General features: G+C 40.1%; 1 protein-coding gene across 1 annotated transcript in view; it reads left to right on the forward strand.

The window, feature by feature from the left end:
• LOC131910750 (uncharacterized) overlaps positions 1 to 5,105 on the forward strand; it is a 280,595-nt gene extending 275,490 nt beyond the window's left edge. Inside the window, exons 19-20 of the mRNA XM_059262637.1 lie at positions 4,464 to 4,608; positions 5,101 to 5,105. Of these exons, the coding sequence (XP_059118620.1) occupies positions 4,464 to 4,608; positions 5,101 to 5,105 (150 nt within the window). The remainder of the gene's footprint in view (positions 1 to 4,463; positions 4,609 to 5,100) is intronic.
• The last annotated feature ends 14,664 nt before the right edge of the window (positions 5,106 to 19,769 follow it).

Here is a 19,769-nt window from a genome sequence, read left to right on the forward strand (position 1 = left end):
AGTGTCATATTATTTCCAGTTCTGTTTTTTGAGATTGATGATTTCCCCTAATTTGAATATACTCTTTGCCCTCTCTGTGAACTACTGTGCTGCAGATAGCTGCTGAACCCCGTCTTGCAGAATCATCATTAATTTACCTGGGCCTCCAAACATTGCTGTCTTTCTGCACACAGTGAACTGTAAATGCACAAACCCTGTAGGGAAAATGAAATTGAAATTTGTATTCAGAATACCTCTTTTCTTTAAGTCTTCTTTCTAGCCTACAAGTATAATGGCCTTTGAAGCTTTACCAGTATCATATATTTTGGGCAGTTGGAAGTGGCCGAAATACTCTGTCATAAATAACATCAACTTTGTTTTTCCAATCCACACTAGGGGATATGCCTTCTCTTACTACCAACAAGCAATTAGCTAACTCTCTCCACAGGTCTGCACTAGTTAGTAATGCCTTAAGACACACAGACATTTCTTTCTACCAAGGAGGACCAGTCCTGCTTTGAGCACATGAGAGAAGGAAGCTTGGGTAGAGTGGACTGTCACACTGTCCCTATTGAAGAAGAATTCTGCATGTCCCCAAGGGCCCTGTCTCTCCCTCAGACACTGCCTGGTGGCCATAAGGGGGTATCTCTGATTGGATTTGATTAGTCCACCATCATAAACACTAACTTCTTGATTGCAGAATCTCAAATCAGGGTCCCCAAGGCCTTAGCCTCAGTCACATCATAGGTTGGAACAGAGTTTCCTCTGAAAAAGTTGATTCTGACAGATTATGCAATTATTTTGTGGTTGTTACTTTTATGGATGAGTAGAAGTTAGGGTTCAATGACTTATTATTATCACTTGTGACCCATATTACTTAAAGAAAGTAGATCCTGAAAGTAGATTTACTGGGTCAAAGAATATGAAAATGAAATGCATATATGTGTATATGTGTGATGTGCATCCACCTATATGCATATCGACCCACCAGAAATATGAGCACATATAAATACAATTGCAGTGAAGGAAATGGCCACCTAGCATCTTGGTCTTTTTGTTTTTGTTTTTGTTTTGTTTTTTTCCACAACCGCCGAAACCATACTTTCTGTAACTCAATCAGATTGTACTGTTTGCAACAAAATATCATGGTATCATGGTCCATTGCCCATCCCCTTTTGCCTTTGAAAGATGATACCTGATTTGATGCAGCTTTTTTTCTCCTAATTTTTGAAAGTAGTGTTTATAATGTGTTTGTTTTCTGGAGACATTTCTCCCTATTTGTCTGCAGAATCCATAAAAGAATGAATGTAACTATAGCATTTGTAGCTTAATTTTGCCAGGACAATCATTTGAAATAAAATAACCATAGAGACTGATACAAATCTAAAATAGCCTAAGATCTCTCTGTGATCACATTGCAGCTAATGGAAGCAAAGCATCTTCAGGCTGAGTTAGTTCTGAAATGACGACAAAACATTTCTTTAATTAGTTATATTTTTATTCTCTCTTCCTTAAACCTGGCAGCTAATAATATGTGTGCTAATTTGATGTGTTTCACGTGTGCATCTACAGCACTTTAAAAAAGTGTATTCTGATGCTTTCTGTAACATGGGCAATCAGAGTGTTTGTAACTGTAGGAGCCAATTAGAAGGATGTGAGTAATTCAGAAATCTACAGTTGCTGGTAGTTGACCCTAAGTAGGAATTGTCCTGATAGGAGCTAGGGTTCTTAAACTTCCAGCAAACAATACCCCCACCACCTTCATGTCCTAACCCAAGCACCTTTTTCTCTTTAAGGAATCATATGGACTTAGCAAGGAGCCATCTCAACTGTTTCTTTCCTAGGATAGAAAGCAATGGTTGATGTGGTTGTTCTAAATCTTAACAGCAAATAGTGATTGCAAATGACAGGAGACAGAAGGCAGTGACCCTGTCATTTAGGAGCTCATAACTCTGGTGAGGACTGAGTGCCGTTCAGCTCAATGTTTGGAATGTATACTTCAGAAGTGCCCAGCAGAATTGGCAGATGACTCACTTAAAAATGTCTTGAGGCACATGGGGAAAGTTCCAGAAATACAACTGTGGTTTGTAATTTTAGGCAGTCCAGATGATAGAAAAGATAATCTATCTCTACAACTTTGATGTCCACAATGTTTCACAGCACACTTCCTTGTTGAAATATCATGTGCAAAGATGTAGGAACATATGTAAAAGCAATAACTGCAAGAGACTGGGAATCAAAGTTCTTAGGAAATGATGCCGCACACTTCTGCTAAAGTTCTACAAGGCTGATAGACTGAATCAAACTCCAGGATTGTGGAGGATTGGAATATTGCAGTCAAAAACCAAATTCTCTTGGGTTAGCTTTAGTCTTCTTAATAGCCAGCATTCATTGTCCGTCTCTGTGTTTAGCCTATTATCCTCTCAACTCTAAGGAAAAAACTTTGAAATGTATGCACTTAGAACTGTAAGGGGAAATTTTTGAAATTTATGCACTTAGGGGACCTTTAGCTTCCACCATACCCAAAGCTAAGAATTTCATTACATAGCATCTGAGACCTAAAGCACAGAGTCTCTAGTTTGTTGTAGCCTGCCTAAACTTCACAAAACTGTGAGTAAAGTACAGAGACGGAGTTTGGGTCCTCAACATCCACATAAATGCCAATCTGCCTGTAATCCCAGCACTTAGGAGACAAAGACTGGGACTCCCTGGAGCAACAGGGCTAGTTAGACTAGTCAAATGGGCAAGCTCTGGGCTTAAGTGAGAGATCCTGCTTCAGTATATAAGAAGAGAGACCAGAGAAGACGTCTGACATCAACTCTAGTCTCCACACATGTGTGCCCACATACATGCACACCACACACATATACACATGGAACTTAAGGGAAACTGTCCTTTACTCTCTTTGAGGTGAGAGCTTTATTTTATGCCACAAGATAAGAAAATAGATAGATAGAAAGTGAAAGCAAAGAGTTTAATTTCAGGTGGCTTTCAGGTGGCTATAGGACACTTAGAAGTGGAGTGGGCAGAGCAGAAGTTATTACTTGGAATAGGAAATTGTGGAAAGGGCCAAATATCCAATCTATATCTCCTTAATCATGAGGGGTATTTATTAGCTTAAATAAAAGTGGAGCAGCCGTAGCTGTTTGGTAGGATGTAAGGACTGGGATGCCAAAGGCAAATTCCTTCTCTGTTTAATCTGTTCTGGCTGAAAATGTTTTCTCCATGTGGTAGGCCATCCCATCCTTTCTCATTCCTAATGCTCACTCTCTCAGAAGTAAGATTTCTCATCCTGGTATTTCACCACCCCCATTTGCCTACCCTGGAAAGAGGCATTGTGACTGGCTAGCTGCATGATTTATGAGCTTCTTAGAGATCGAAGAGTTATTCTAGAGAAAGAAAATGGTTCCTGATACCAAAGAAGAGTTTGTCTGATAAGCAGATGTCCTCTTTGCTCTCCAGAGAAATTAATTAATTTGCCAATTTTATCTGTAGAAGTGGCTCCCTTCCTTGCTGCTATGGGTGGCTTCTCATCAAGAGGTCATTTGGGGGAATACAAACCTTCAGCATAATGCTTGATAGTACAAGATATATTCAAAATATAGGATATGAATAAAGTCAGTGACATTAGTGATTATGATAGACAGTCCAGGAATAAACCTAAATTGAATAAATGGGAGTTCTGCTACAGGGCCAGGCAGTCTTGTGTCTCTGGAAACTCCTCCTTGGACAACAACTTCCTTCCAACAGAACTGTTGACTTCTGTTTCCTAGACAGTTTTCGTCTTCTCTACATTTCACCATGCAAATATTGATTTTTAAAATTGTTCCTTGATTTAGGTTTTCTGATGCATGGTCTCACTGTGTACCCCTGGCTCTCCTCCAATTCCCAATATCTTGGTCCTGAGCGCTGGGCTGCAGGAATGTGCCATAAGACTCATCCTTAGAAAAGACATTAAAGGCCAAAGATGGGGGCTTATTCTTGGCTTTTTCTGTGTGTGTGTGCAAGTATGTTCACCATGTGCATGCAGTACCCATGGGTGCCAGAAGAGAGGATCAGATCTCTTAGAACTGTAGTCACAGTCATAAGCCACCCTGCCATCATATGTGGGTGCTGGGAACTGAACCTGGGTCCTCTGCAAGACCAAGTGCTGTTAACCATTGAGCTGACCCTCCAGACCTTAAGACTTGTTTTTGATGTATATAGTTTTGGGGACAGAAGATTGGAAAATTCACTCTCTATATGTATTTTTACTTGTTTCATCTTTGCTCTGTTTCTTTGTAAGATCATTATAAAATTATTGTGAAAGTTAGAAATGGACTGGACTATGAACCATAAATCATAATCTTCTGGTTAGGAGAATAGTGTCCAACCAGGGGTTTCTAAGCTATAATTTCTCTTTCTCTAGGGGATAGTGGAAGAAAAAGACAGTACGTTTTGACCGTTTCATTGAAATATTTGTTCATCTTCTCACCACTCTACAGGTGTTTGGTGACATCAGCACCTTGAAGTTTGTCCCCAGCAAAGTGATCACAGCTATTGAGGAGCACATAAGGGAAATGGACACTGTGCAGAGAGAAACCTTGGCTACTGCTCAAGAGAAACAAAATGGTTCCATGGAAATAAAAGGTAATTTTATCTGCTGATTGAGCATTGGATCATCACTGTCTGTGAGTACACTCACCCAGAAGGAACCTCAAATGTCAAGTCTTTCTTATTTCCCCAATTTCCCAGTGAAAGTATGATGTTCAACTTTCTCTTCCAATCCAGTACCTTATATTCACACTCCATAAGATTAGGTCATGGATGTTGGTTGCTGACATAGAACAAGGTGTTAGACTTTGGGCTTTGAAGAGAGGATAGCATACTTGGAAATTTTTATTTTTCTTGTTGTTTTCATTTGTTTGTGTTTCATGTAGAGGGAATAAGGGAAGTGTCTACAGGGTGACGATTAAACAAGCCTAAAAAGCTTCCTTTCCCTTTTATTAGCTGAAAATCTTCATACTTTCTTTTCTCATGAAAGGAACTTTAAGGAAGGAAAGGGAAATTTTAAATGTCAACAACAAATATTCCAAGTCACATAAGTAATTTGATTTAAAGAGTTTATATTTTGTCTTCTAGGATAACAGCAACCGCACCCCACCTGGGTGACTTGGTTTTGGGCTTTTTATAGTTACTTCAACTCTCACAATGGATCAGAGAGCATCCTGTTTTTTTTTTTAAGCTCTTGTAGAATCTCTTTTCCTCTTACTGTATTTATTTCTGGCCTTCTATTTCACTTGAAGGTTTGGGGCTTATTATATGGCCAGCTAACATACATTCACGCCTCTGTAAATATATCTAAACTATATAGAAACTAGGAATTATTCTTAATACTGCACAGGAGATAATAAATACACATTTAAAAGTAGTTTAAATAGCTGTATCTACACTTCATAAGTAAGTGCTCTTCATAAACAAGAACAGTGTCCCTGTCATTGACTTCCTCACTCTACTTTGCTGCTGCCACTATACCTACTGATAGCCCTGGCTACCAGATGTTCATGCCCACTGTTACCTGACAGCTGTGTATACAGACTACTAACTTTTGCTTTTCCCATTAGCACATGAGCTACCTCAGACAGAGAACTTTTTCGAATGTATCCTTCTACTAGCAGAGATTAGAACAGTATGGGGGTGAAATTCAGAGGCTCAATAGAGATTTGCTATTTGAAAGAGGTCTGAGGAAGATAGTGTGCTGGGGTTGGAGCCAGGTCTTTATTGTTTATGTAGAAGGTGAGACGACCCCTTAAATGACCCTGACATATTTAAAACAAATTATGTGATAAATGTACATCTGAACAAGATAATATGAACAGGAAAACATTTATATGCATGTAGATGCATATTTGCATCTCCAGCTGTATTTCATTTAATTATCAGGTCAAGGTGATGAGTCAAATTCAGTTGAAAAGACACCATGGCATTTTTACACTGAGCATCCACTGACTTAACTGAATTAAAATGCTGTTGGCCTGATACTTCCATTTTCCCAGTCTGACTAAAATTTAAACCCAGTGAGGGCAGGAACCATTCTCTATTTGTTTGTATATGTGGTTATTAACAGTGCATCTTCTTGGATGAAAAAGGAAACTGATGTGTCAAACTTCACTTAAATTTATTCTTAATGATCTGTGAGACAGTGATCCAAATGCATATAAGATGTCAGGTGATCATTCTATAGTTGTTTTTCCTTTTCTTGTTTCTTTTAGGAGATCATTGGCCCAGCTGGAAGAATGAGTATAATTAAGGACCATACTTTCTGTCTCCTTAGGAGCACCCGGGATACATGATTTCTTAATCTACAGCATCTCCTAATGCATTATTGCAAGGCGTGGTTTTTGTTATTTTAAGTGGTAGTCTGTAGCGTGTTTTGTTTCTGTTGTTTCTTTATATTTGCTTTCCTTGCCTTTACATGAATGTTACCGAATATTCAGGATTAGATAATAGGTTCAGCATTTGTGTTTGTCTAAAGCTTTGTTGATGCAGTGTTTATATAGGTGTGTGGTAGGTAAAGATTCATACAAATGCTTCTCTTAAGTTCTTTCTTCTTGTTAAAAAAAAAAAAACAACAACCTTTTTGATGCTCATGTGCAGAGTGTTATCCAATACAGGCATAAAGTAAGAATCCGATACTGCCTACATCAGTGCTAAGTACCTTATTTACATGGGTTTTAAAGGAATCTATTGAATTTTTACTTTCCAGGGATGTCAATGTTTGGTCAGGTTCTCAAGGAAAACAGGGTGGGGGAAAGGATAGAAGCACTGTCTCCAAATGCCTCTGTCTTTTGTGGTCCTTTATCCTTCATATTCTGTGGCTATAGAGAGAAGAGAGTTGTATTTGCAGATGTGCTGCCGAGCAGAGCTCTGATGTGGCAGGCACAGTGCCCTTAGGAAAGAGTACATATTTATATACAGTTCAAAGGACTATTTCAAAATTAAAGATAGGTTTCTAGGGGACTATAGATCTGTAGATTGAGTCGTCAGTTTTTTTTTCTTTAGCCTACTGAGGATAATTTATGATGCTAATAATTAATTTTTCAAGACTGTATTAGTAAAATAGTATCTATAAGTTATGCATGTATTTTCTGTGATTTCATTAGAATCTCTCTTTCTTAGAGCAACATACTAATTGACATGTTATTTAGTTTGATCTTTTTGTCACACTCCTAATTGTAAAATAATTAGAAACTGTAAATAAGAAATTTCTTTTATTGGCTCACTTTTACTAGCCCCAAAATGCTCTTACCATTTGAGCAGATTATTTGGAACCTCATTCTGAAAAGGAATAACAGTATAAATCAAAAGGAGTTAAAAATGTTCATGCTTGCTGTAAATTTAAAAGTGAAAACTATTATATGCTCTTTATATTAAGTTTAGTAACAATAGATAGATTACACAAAGTGTCCATTAAGGAAGGAGATGAAAAAATGAGTGATTTTCTTCTTTCAGTTAAACACGGTGCTGAGTGGTACACACAGCATTAAAATCAAATCACTTCCCACTTCAATGATCACAGCGTGAGTACTTGCTATTGGAGGCTGTGTTTCTGTTCTTCCTTGGTCCTCAGTTTTATTAAATCAATCAACTGATCATACTTGGATAACAAGAAGGGATGGCTTCGATGACTTTACAACATTTCTGTTTCATGAGTGTCTGTTCAAGACGTCTTCCAAATATCATTTCCTATATGCTTCAGTCACTAAGAGTTCTCCCTCTGGGACGTGCTCTGTTGCAGACACTTCTGTGAAGAATGCCCTGTTCTATGACGTCACTTCCAGTTGGTCAGCTTACTGAACTTTAGATAGTTCTGGAGATAGGAAAAGTTCCCATGGGAACTTTTACAAACTCCTTCCAATGGCCTAAAATGACATTGACCATGGCCTTGTTAGAACTGCTGATGCCACAATGAAGATCTATGGCAACAGGGAGACCTTAACTCAGTAGCCACTGACTGACATGAAACAGGCTTGTTTTTTGTTTGTTTAATCTAAATTCTTTACTTCTGATACAGTACAATTCACACAAATTTCCCTTTCTGTGATGAGTGTGGAGTTGACATGGGTGAGGGCAGGTACACACAGTGTTCAAGAGGGTGACATTGGCTACTGACATACAGTGAACAAAATACTTTTTTATAAAGGTGAAGATTATCTTGCTATAAATGCTCTTGATCTTGCATAATAACAAAAAAGTCACAGTTAGCATATTTGTCTTTTTTTCTGCTTTATAATAAAAAGTCTTTGTTCATTGACCAGTAAAAACTTTGACCATATTCTATATTGTCAAATTATGTCAAGATTATTAATTGTTTAATATATGGTTGTAGAGCTTTTCTATGTTATCTTAACATGATGTCTTAAATTGCTAACCATTTCCCTGCTATTTTCAAATGCTACTTTTATTATATCATAAGCAGGTTTAGACTATCTCTTTACCCCCTGGAAAACGGTGTGTTTCTCCTGATAGTTTGATTATGCTCATGTTTGTGCCAGACTGCTTCAGTTCCTGCAGTTGTCTGACAAGTCAGCGATATCTGATCATTAAATGAATGCCGCTAAGATTTGCTGGCAACATGGGGAAAGGGTGCAACAGAACTCAATGAATCTGCTTTCTGCTACACTAGTGATGCTGGGCCCTCACTGGGACTCTTCTTGGATATCCTGTTGTTGCCCTGTGTTGTGGAAATCCTGCAGCTTTGGGTCTGCAGGATGGGTCTCTTCACGTGCTCCAGCAGATCACACATAGGGTGGATGTTGGGGTGTGCCAACCCATGAGCCTGGTTGTGGGCCTGGGTAGTTGCAGGGTTGGTCAGCTGCCAGCTCTCCCTTGTCCTCACCACCAGGGTGATCTCTCCTGCATTGGCCTGACTACTTCACCCTTTGCGGCAATGAGCAAGGGGTAGGGCCAGTTCTCCGGCTTTCATGTCTTCAGGGTTGGATCTCCCACACTTACACCTTCAGGGCCAGCTCTACTGTGTTGCTAAGGTGTGCCAGATGGGCCACTCTCCCAAGTGCTGCAGCAGATGAGGGGCAAGGCCAGCTCTCCTGCTCTAATGACCTCAAGGCCAGCTCTCCCACCTGCCTCAGGCATTGATGGGTGGAGGGAGGGCATCTCTCTCTGGCCCATGCTGCCACATGACAGGTAAGTAATGGAGATAGCTCTTCCATGCTCACAATATCGGGGCTGGCTCACCACACCTCCGCCAATGGGGTTGACTCCATTGTGCTGCCCAGGCAAGGTACAAGGCCTTGCTCTCCTGAGTGTTGCCGCTGGTGGTGGGCTGGGGCAGCTCTCCCACCTGCCTCAGGCATGGATAGGTGAGGGGGTAATCATGATGCTTTGATAGCAATCACTGAAACGAATGTTTCATGTGTGAAAGCCACTGAAGAAATAAGAGAAATCTTGTGTGCTAGCACCTGTAAAATTAAAAGTTGTATTGTACTTTGGAACACTATCTGCCCAAGAGGGATGCTCAACATGTTATTCTAGACCATTTTAGAGAAAAATACTGCATGCTCTAGAAGTAGGAAGCTTTAAGTAGCAGATAAGCCCTGTAAACATGTAACATGAGGATGGACTGAGAAGGAAGTCAGAGGGAGGAGTGATTCCCCAAAATGGAAAACACAATCGTAAAGCCAACTGAGACCATCAAGGCTTTAGAGAGCAGAATGGATACTACAAAAATAAATAAATAAATAAAATTGAATTATGTCATTTCTAAGTGTTGCCCCTCACTGTTTTCTGTGTCTTCTCTCCCCAGTCCAGCCCTCCACCCTCCATAGATCTGTTTCCCTTCCCTCCTCTGAGCCCTCTTCTCTTGCCTCAGCTTCATTTCTGTGGTGGCCCAAGGCCTTCCCTCCCTGCTCAAGCGGCTCCCATTTCTCTCACCATTCATTTCCTCTTATCACCTGGAGAAACCACAGCCGGGATGAGCCACCTGGGCCTGATTTGCGCCCACTCCCATGCAATTAGAAGCAGCTGTAGGAAAAATGGACGCTGGCATGAATTTGACTTTAAAATCCCAGCTGTAGTTCTCAGGGGACCTTTGGGGCTTTCAGGTGGTCACAGTTTGTCTTATTTCATTCACCCTGCAAGGACACTGTGATTGTATCATATTTTATCATTCTCTTCCCAAGCCTGCAATACTTTCCCACTGTTTTACACACCACTAATGAATGGGCTTTCTACTCCCCTGGGAAAGCTGGGGCAATTGCTGTGACTAACGCCTGTCGCCTGTCTACTTACTTCCTACACCTGCAACAGGTACACTGCTGTTGTAGAGAAAGGTATGTTTCATTGGTCATGCACCGAGGTGAGGCAGAGGGCTCAAAGCAGGTAATGTTTGAGTCCTGTTTGTTAGGATGAAGCAAGAAGACACTCACCAGATATCAATGGCTAGTCTAGACTCTCAGAACTGTGAGACATACATTTCTGCGCTTTATAAATTATCCAGTCCAGGGTTGTCTGTGACAGTAGCAGAAGACGTGTAAAACATAGGACTTGAACTCATGCTTCCAGCCCTAATACTGATTAAGAACTTCAGATACAATTTTCAAATGTCTATTAGACATCTCCACTTGAATAAACATCTCAATTAAAACAAGGAGTCCCCTCCCCCCCACCCCCCCACCCCCCGTCTTCCTCCTACTGGGTTGCCTCATCCAGCCTTGATATGGGGTTTGTGCCTAGTCTTATTACATCATGTTATGCCTTGTTTGATTGATATCCCTGAAGGCCTGCTATTTTATGAAGGTAAATGGAGGAGCAGTGGATCTGGGGAAGAGGAGAGGCGAGAAGGGGGGCTGGAAGGAGTGGAGGGAAGGGAGGCTGTGGTCAGCATGTGTTGTATGAGAGAAGAATATATAAATGGAAAAAAGAAAAAAAATAAACATGGTAATCCCAACATACCATTTTCCTCTCTAAACTTCTTTCTATATATTCTCATGCAACTCAGTTGATGGATGATCAATTTTCCATTTGCTCAGGTCAACAGTTTTGTCCTTATCCTATATCAGCTTGGATAGGCTAGATGACAGTAGAGTGACAAACACTACCTGAACTTGAGTGCCTTGTATTAGCAAAGCTTCTTCCATGCTGCCTCCTCTTCTTGGAGAATTAAACTGACCCTTAAACTTCTACTTGCATATCATACAAATTGGTTTTAAATGTTTAGTAGCATATAAGAATTGTATATTGCAATGTACATTGCAGTATTTCATTATGACAATTTGTTACATGTGCATCATACACTTCATTCATATCACTCTATCACCTTCTCTTGTTTGTCCCAGATTTATTCATCTAATCCTGTCCAAGCAGGTTGCCTGACTCCAGCTGTGTAGGTGCTTTTGACCAGGCTACCCTCCAACAAGCAAACTAAAGCAGCAGTGAACTCCTAATGACTATAAGAGTTGCCCACTGTGCCTGTCAGCTTTCTGTTACTATAACAAATATCTGAGCTAGCCAACTTATAAAGAGAAAAAGGCTGTGTTGGCTTAGAGCTAGTTATAAATGTTTCTGTCCATAGTCTGTTGGTCTTGTTGCTTTGGAGTCTATGACCAAGCAGCACATTATGGTGCAGAATGCCCAGAGGATCCCAGTTGCTCACCTTATGGCAGGGGCAAACAGAATAGGGCTAGTGTTCACATATCTTTGCAGAACCTACCCATAATAACAAGAAGACATTCTACTGTGCCTCAATTCTCTTTTATTTCTTATTTTAAAAAATTAATCAACCTAAGTAATATTAGATATTAGAGCATTTTTGAATAAAATGTGTTTTGTTCATCCTCTGTCATCTTTCCCCTACTCCTCTGAACAATTTTGTATTAGTTCACCCCAGTCTCCTTCTGCCCACCCCAGCCTCCTTCTGCCCACCCCAGCCTCCTTCTGCCCACCCAGCCTCCTTCTGCCCACCCCAGCCTCCTCCTGCCCACCCCAGCCTCCTTCTGCCCACCCCAGCCTCCTCCTGCCCACCCCAGCTTCCTTCTTGCTTTTATGTCCCATGTCCTATTACCTCTCTTTGTTCAACACCTCCTTTTCCCCTCTAGTGGTCTCCATACTAATTTCCTACCTATATAGACAGTCTTTTCTACTCAGATACATAGACATAGACATAGACATAATAAGCTAGGATGCACACTTGAGAAGAGAACATGGGAATTTTTTTTCTTTCTGAGTCTGAATTGCCTCGTTTACAATAATACCTGTCAGACCCATCAGATTTCCTCCAAATGTCACTATTTCATTCTTCTTTAAAGTTGCATAACATTCCATTGTGTATATACCACATTTTTATTGTTCTTTCTCTTGTTGATGGACAACTTGAGTGGTTCCGTTTCCTGGCTGTTGTGAACAACACAGCAGTAAACACAGATGATTAAATACCTCTGTGGTAGGATATAGAGTTTCCTGGGTATGTAACCCAGAAGTCGATCACATGAAAGTCCTATTAAAGTTGATACCATCGCATCCCATAGTGCCAAACTAAGGACAAAATCTTTAACATGACCCATTGGGTGTATTGTTTGGTGCTGTTCCTGGGGTGATAGGAACAAATATTTACTCACTTGAGGTCTAGAATTAAAGACAGACTAAAGTAAGGATACCACCAAAGTTCAACTTGGTAGATCAATGAGTTTTATTGGGGTTACTTAGAGAAATATGGGTGAGGGACTACTTACAGAAACAGAAATGATGCAAAGACAGCTATATCACTGAAGCCCACCCCAGCATGGCTGACAGTTCAGGAAAGCTGGAAACCTGGAGAGCAGTGCTCAACCTGCAGGCAAATCAGCAGACTAGGGCATGTCTCCTATTCTAGGAGGCTCAGGTGGTCTGAGCATCTTCCAGGCAGCTCGCTTGCTGTGAGTTTTCTAGGCACATGAGTGGGTTTCCATCACTTTCTTGTAGTTTGACTAGTCCAAGAATGCCTGCCAGACTTTTTTACTGCTTAAGGCCCTACCTAGTGTATCTAGCCATGGACTTCCCCAAGTCTCTGAGTTGTTTACTTTCTGATCTTAAGGAGAGCTTCCCTACAGGATTGGACTTATCACCTCTGTATCATGAATCTTAAATGGTCTTATTAATAAGATCAAACCTGAGGCCAGTTATTGGGATGACCACTGGAAGATCAGAGAGACAGAACAAGCCACAGCTAACCTCACCTGGCCAACTTCTCAGCTGATCTTGTTTCCTCAGACTGGAAGCCTCTGTGTCCTCATATCCGAATGGCTCTCAGCTGAACTGTGCTGCTCAAAACCTAAAAGCTTAACCAGCCAAATGCTTCTAGTTTCTGGTCTTCATGCCTTATATATCTTTTTCTTTCTGCTGTCACTCCCTGGGATTAAAGGTGTAAGTCACCATGCTTGGCTGTATCCTTGAACAAATGGATTTCTGCCTCTGGAATGCTAGGATTAAAGGTGTGTGCTACCACTGCCTATCCTCTATGTTTAATATAGTGGCTGTTCTGTTCTCTGACCCCAGATAAGTTTATTAGGGTGCACAATATTTTGGGGAACACAATACCACCACACACCTCCCTTTACAATAGCGGGTCTCAACCTTCCTAATGCTGTGTGTGACCCTTTAATACAGTTCCTCATGCTGTGATGACCCCCAACCATAAAGTTATTTTCATTGTACTTCATAATTCTAACTTTACTACTGTTATGAATCATAGCACAAATACCTGATATGCAGGGTATCTGATATGTGACCCCGTGAAAGGGTCCTTTGACCCCCAAAGGGTTGATGCTTCACAGGTTGAGAACTACCACGTCAGACTATCTTGTGCCTTAAGAAACTTCCCTCCAAGATGCAGGTTTACCTCAGAGGTAATTGCTACACAACATGGTGACATTAAGATCCAAACGAGGTCTGCTCATCTTTATTTTTTCAAAATACCATCACCTCTTCTTAGAGACATGCCACTTAGTATCTGGGAGTTTTAGTCGGTGTGGCATGCTCTAAAACCAGGAGGTTTGATTCCAGTTCATCTCCATAGTGAAACAACTCCACCCAATCAGAAACTAAGAAATGTCATTTATCATCCCTTGCACCCACTGGATGGTAGAGAGACAGAGATAGGACCACAGGATGGATGTACTTGAAGCTCAGGGGTAGTGCATATACTTTGCAAGTTTATCATCTGTTTCACTGATAAAACAGAAGAAAGAAACCCAAGAAAAATGACTCCCAATAGAGACTGTCACCAGAGGAGGGAGAAGCTGGTCACTGCTCAGCCTTCTGAACCCACTTGCCTTGGAGAACGCCAATACCAGTTCCCTGTGAAATATGGTTGGTGATTGGGCCTCAGTTCACATTAGGAGATAAGTGCCCCAGTGATGCTCTGGCTCCACGTTCTGGGAGCTCTCACCTGTGCCCTTTCTTGTTGAGCTATTGCTGAATTAGCGTTGTAGAGCACATCCTCTGTGCTGGTTAGTTTTTGTCACCATGACATAAACAGGAGTTTCCTAGTGAAAGGGACCCTCAGTTGAGGAATTGCCTCCGTCAGATTGTCCTATGGGCATGCCTGTGGGCATGTTCTTGATTAATGATTGATGTGGAAGGGCCCAGACCACTGTGGGTATTGCTACCCTTGGGCAGATGGTCCTGAGTTGTACAAGAATGGTAGCAGAGCGAGCCATGGGGAGCCAGTCAGTCTCTTGCTTCAGTTCCTGCCTTGAACTCCAGCTTAGGCTTGCTTGATGGTGGACTGTAACCTGTAAGCTAGCATAAGCCCTCTCCTGCCTGAGGTACTTTTGGTCAGTGTGTTACCACAGCAATAAAAAGCAAATTAGAACCTCTTCATTGGAGCCTAAGAAGCCCCATCAACCGGCTTCTCCATCTACGTTGCCTCACCTCAATTATCTCTGTCCTTGCTCTCTGAATGTCGGTTAGTGGCTCTCTTTGGTGGTGCAACTGTGATAATCGGAATGTTCTTTATACCCTCTTCCTCCCCAACCCCACCCCGGCTTTTTCTCAATCTTCCTCTTTTTCCTCAACCTCTCTCAACAACTTCTTCCTTTTTGTTTACCAGGCTGGTCTGACGTTCCCTATACAGCCCAGACTGATCGCAAACTAATAATTCTGCCTCTGTCTCCAAATGCTAGGACTGCAAGTGCACAGACAAAGTCCTTTAATTCATCATTTTAAATACATTATCAAGTTCAGACAGTAGTATCTGAATACGCTAGTAATAATATTCCATCTTTACCATGTTTTAGGTAGTATAATATGATTTTATTAAATATAGCATGTATCTCCCATGTTATTGTGAGTAGCCATTGCTAGCTTAAAATGAAAGTTCTTTTTAAAGCTTTAATATGGCCATCACATGTCTCCTGGAATTCTGTACAGGATAGCTGTCATCTATCCCTGATGTCCGTATCGAGTAGCGACTCTCTGAAATTTCATCACACTTGTTTTAACACAGGCTTCCAGGTAGGACTGAAAATACCCCATCCAAGGACCACAACACAAGAAGGTGCATGGTCACAAAAGGTGGGTGCTCAGGGAAGAGGGGCTGGTACAGACGTCAGCAGTTTCTCTCTGCCACCCCTGTCAGCCTTTCAGAAGCTTCATAGGTGTGCAGTGACAGTCCAGAATCTGACCGTGTGTCAGCTCACTCTGCACTAAGCCCCAGTCTGAGCTGCTCCTTGCTCTCAGGCTTCTTCAGTAAGCTTCTTTCCTGTTTAATCTGCTCTACTCTCAGCATGGCAACTAATACACAAGGCAGTGACTTAAGTGTGACTCTTGCCCCAGCTCCCACTTAGTGATGCAGCAGCACAAAGCCCTTAGTGCCAAGTCAGTCACTCGGCCTGCCCAGTATCACCTCTTCCTCAGGCTGTCCAGCTCCTTAGATGCCATCACCTTGGCTTCTTTCTATTTCTCAAAGGCCCTTATTCTTTTTGCTTAAAAGTCTGCAGTAGACTTTTGGTTACCGCTAGCATTTGCAAAGCTAGGTTCCCCCACAGGTCCACCTGGCTAACACCTCCATCTCACATGCATTTGTTCAAATAGCCTCTTCTCATGGGATGCTAACATTCACTCCTGTATTTAAAAATTGCATCTTGCTCTACCTGCCCAGTCCATAGAGAGCCCACTAAGTCTGATTAGGTTTTTCTTCTCAAAGGCCTAAAGCTTGCATCACATCATAGGCAGATGGGTTTAACTCCCTTCACTCATGACTAATTTATACAGCCACCGAAGAGACATAAAGAGAATGGGCTCTGACATCCTCATCAGAAAATCTCCCTAGAAAAAAAATCCCTACATTAACTTTTATGAAACCAACAAATAAGCAAACAAACTGTATCAAGAAAACCCACCAATCTCTTGTAAAAGTTAGGGAGAGCACCTAGTGAACCTTGGATCTGACCCTTTAGGAGGTTGATTCAGGAAAGCATGCATGGTTTGGCACAGCATCCGATGCAGTTTTGACAAAGTTTTAGACATTCACTGATGCACATAGCAAAATTACACTCCAAACCAGAACGCACTACAGCAGAGCAATTTACACAGAAGAGGTAGTGCTTTGCAGAAGCAACAAAAATTCTTACTTTCTGGTGTTGCTACTGCATTTAAAAGACTCCATGCATCAAGGCTCCTGTTCAAGACAGGGAATTGAACTACAAAAGCTGTATACACAGGACAAGTTAGACAGTACACAGTCAGGTAATATAATAAAGTAAGACACAAGGAAACAAATTCATATAAATTAACAAATACAAAGAACTTTTTAAATTACTTTGAGCCAAAGAGGAAACAAAAGTTGCTGTCATAAGCTACTAATAAAGTACTGATAAGGAAGTAATTAAAGCAGTGTTTATGAAGTCCTACGAGATACAAAAAACTGCATTGAGATGGCCACGCTGTTATTACTTTTGAAATGCACAAGAAAGCTGAAAAAATATAAAAAGAATAAACTATCAAAATCTGAAAGTTATTCATAAAATAATAGAATATAAGCTAACTAATTAGAATATTAGTTAAAATTAATGATATCATTTAAAGTACTGAAGCTTGGCATTAATTCCTTATTCCGCAAGATTGACAAGAGGAACAAATGAACACACATTAGGAACTAGAAGGCACGATGTTGTTACATGCAAAGAAGAAGTTATAACATAAAATGCAGTATACATGGTCTTGTGGTGAGTAATACGAATGTATTAACAACCCAGATAATTTTCAAAAGAAGGAACAAATTTATGGAAGCTATTTAAATTCCTGAATAAATAATACTGAAATATCTTCTTAAAAGGTTATAGAAAGGATCCTTCGAAGATCACAAGATAGTAAACTTATGATTGATTTAAATAAAACCACCAAAAGATCAGATAAACACCATATCATTTAAATAATTAAGATCACAAAATATTAGTTGCTAGAAATTTAAAATACATACAAGTGATATAGGACTGATGATGTACCCAGCAATCTCTTTGTGTGTGTGTGTGAGTGTGTGTATGTGTGTGTGTGTGTCTATCTTTGTGTCTGTGTCTCTGTTCTATTTGTCTCTCTTGCACATACACACACATATAATCTTTGTGGCATATTTAACTATATAAAGATGTGTTACATTTGTTTATGTTGCAGAATATTACTTTAATTGTGTAAAGGTGTGTTACTTTTGTTTATGATGCATTTGTTTAATTTTGTAAAGGTGTGTTACATTTGTTTCACCTTGCCTTCCCAAAGCATCTGATTGGTCTAATAAAGAGCTGAACAGCCAATAGCTAGGCAGAAAAAACATAGGCAGGGCTAGCTGTCAGAGAGAATTAGTAGGAGGAGAAATCTAGGAATGACAGAGAAGAAGGAGAAGAGAATGAGGAAAAAGACACACTTGTGGCCAGAAGCTAGGCAACTGCCAGCCAGCCATACATAGAGACAGAAGGAAAGTAAGATATACAGAAAGAAAAGAAGGTAAAAAGCCACAAGACAAAACACAGATAAAGAGAAACACATTAATATAAAAGCTAAGATAAGACTGAGCATTTAGAACTAATATTAAGTCTCTGCATTGTGATTTGGTAGCTGGTTGGTAGCCCAAAAGAAAAAGCCTGGTATACACACACACACACACACACACACACACACACACACACATACACACACACAAACACACACACATACACACACACCAAGAATTTTAGAAAAATATTAGCAAAATTTGTAAGCAATACATTCTGGAAAATATCCTGCTCATAATCAAGGTTTCCCCTTGACACTGAGCATCATTACAAAGTCTACTAGTGCGGCACATAATATTAGTAAAGGAAAAGAGAAATAAGCTGGCCTCTCATTGGAAGGATTTATCATTCATTCAAAATTTTCAGTAAGGAAAGAATGATTCGATAAATACCAGCAAGACATTGGACCAGTCATTTGTCATAAGGAAAGGTTAAAAAGCCTAAATAAATATCTACCTGATAAGCAGAAATTTAAGCCACATAACCAAACATTTCGTTTTTTCAAAGAACTTGAATAAATATATGTATATTTCACATTATATTGTTTATTGTTACATATTATAAACAAAATATATGTTATTAAACACCAGAAGATAGGTGACATAAATTCCAGCTTTTTACAATAGGATTATTTACAGTCTTTAAGGATGCAGATGAATCCTAAGTGTGAATATCTAATGCAGAAGAATGTCTCACTCATTCAGAGCACTTTGTCTCATCTTTACCAGTGATCATCAAACAGTGAGCTCAAAGCTCCTCCCACTGATACTTCCAGGTCAGTGTATGGAAGGAGCTGTGTCGGGTTTACCAGGTCTCCTTGGCAGGAATGGAGTGTCTCTAGGGAATGTTTTAGTATGGGGACTGTGAGAGCTTCTATGAGGTGACAGAACTTTAGATGTCACAGATAACACCATTCTTTTACTCTCTTCCCTGTCTTGCAATAACATGACACCACCCAGAGAAATATGGAAAGGAATGGAAGTAGCTGTGCCCTCATGAGATGTGAAGAGCCTGAATTTGCTGACTGCTTCTAAAGCATCACATGGAATCTTGCCACAATATAGGAATTGACTTGGAAATGTACATGTTATACTTTAATAAAGTAGATACACTATTGTTTCAAGTCAAAACATATTTGATGTATCTATTTCTTTACATATGCAAATAATATGTATATTTTTGTATAGTGATAATGGAAATGCATATATCATGTTGGTAGTCCTGGTAATCTGTGTTTTGGTAAATTGGTGTTTTCAGTGTGTTACACAATTTCTAAGATTCTTGCAATAACCATATAATACCTAACCGAGGGGGGGGGAGAGAGAGAGAGAGAGAGAGAGAGAGAGAGAGAGAGAGAGAGAGAGAATTTGCAATGTACATTTGCAATGTACAGAAAACTTGAATTATTACACTAGTTTGTGGTCACAAATGTGAGTAAACAAATTAGTTGAATGGAATAGGAGGCCTAAAAATATGTACAGGACAAGTCAAACAACCTCATATTCAGAAAATGAATTTTGTTGGGGTAAATATATTTGTTAGTTCAGTTTTACTAAAACAAAATACCTAGGCCAAGTCATTTGTAAAGCTAAATGGTTTATTTTAAGCCATGGTCTTGGGTAGTTTGATATCATTGGGCTTCTGGTGAGGGTAATGCATCATGATGGAGGCAAACGATGGGATAGAGCACTTATGAGTTAACATACACACATACACACAGAGAAATAGAGATATATAGAGAAACACAAAGACAGAGAGAGACACAGACAGAAA

The sequence above is a fragment of the Peromyscus eremicus genome, chromosome 5 (genome assembly GCF_949786415.1).
Source record: "Peromyscus eremicus chromosome 5, PerEre_H2_v1, whole genome shotgun sequence".
Classification (NCBI taxonomy): Eukaryota; Metazoa; Chordata; class Mammalia; order Rodentia; family Cricetidae; genus Peromyscus; species Peromyscus eremicus.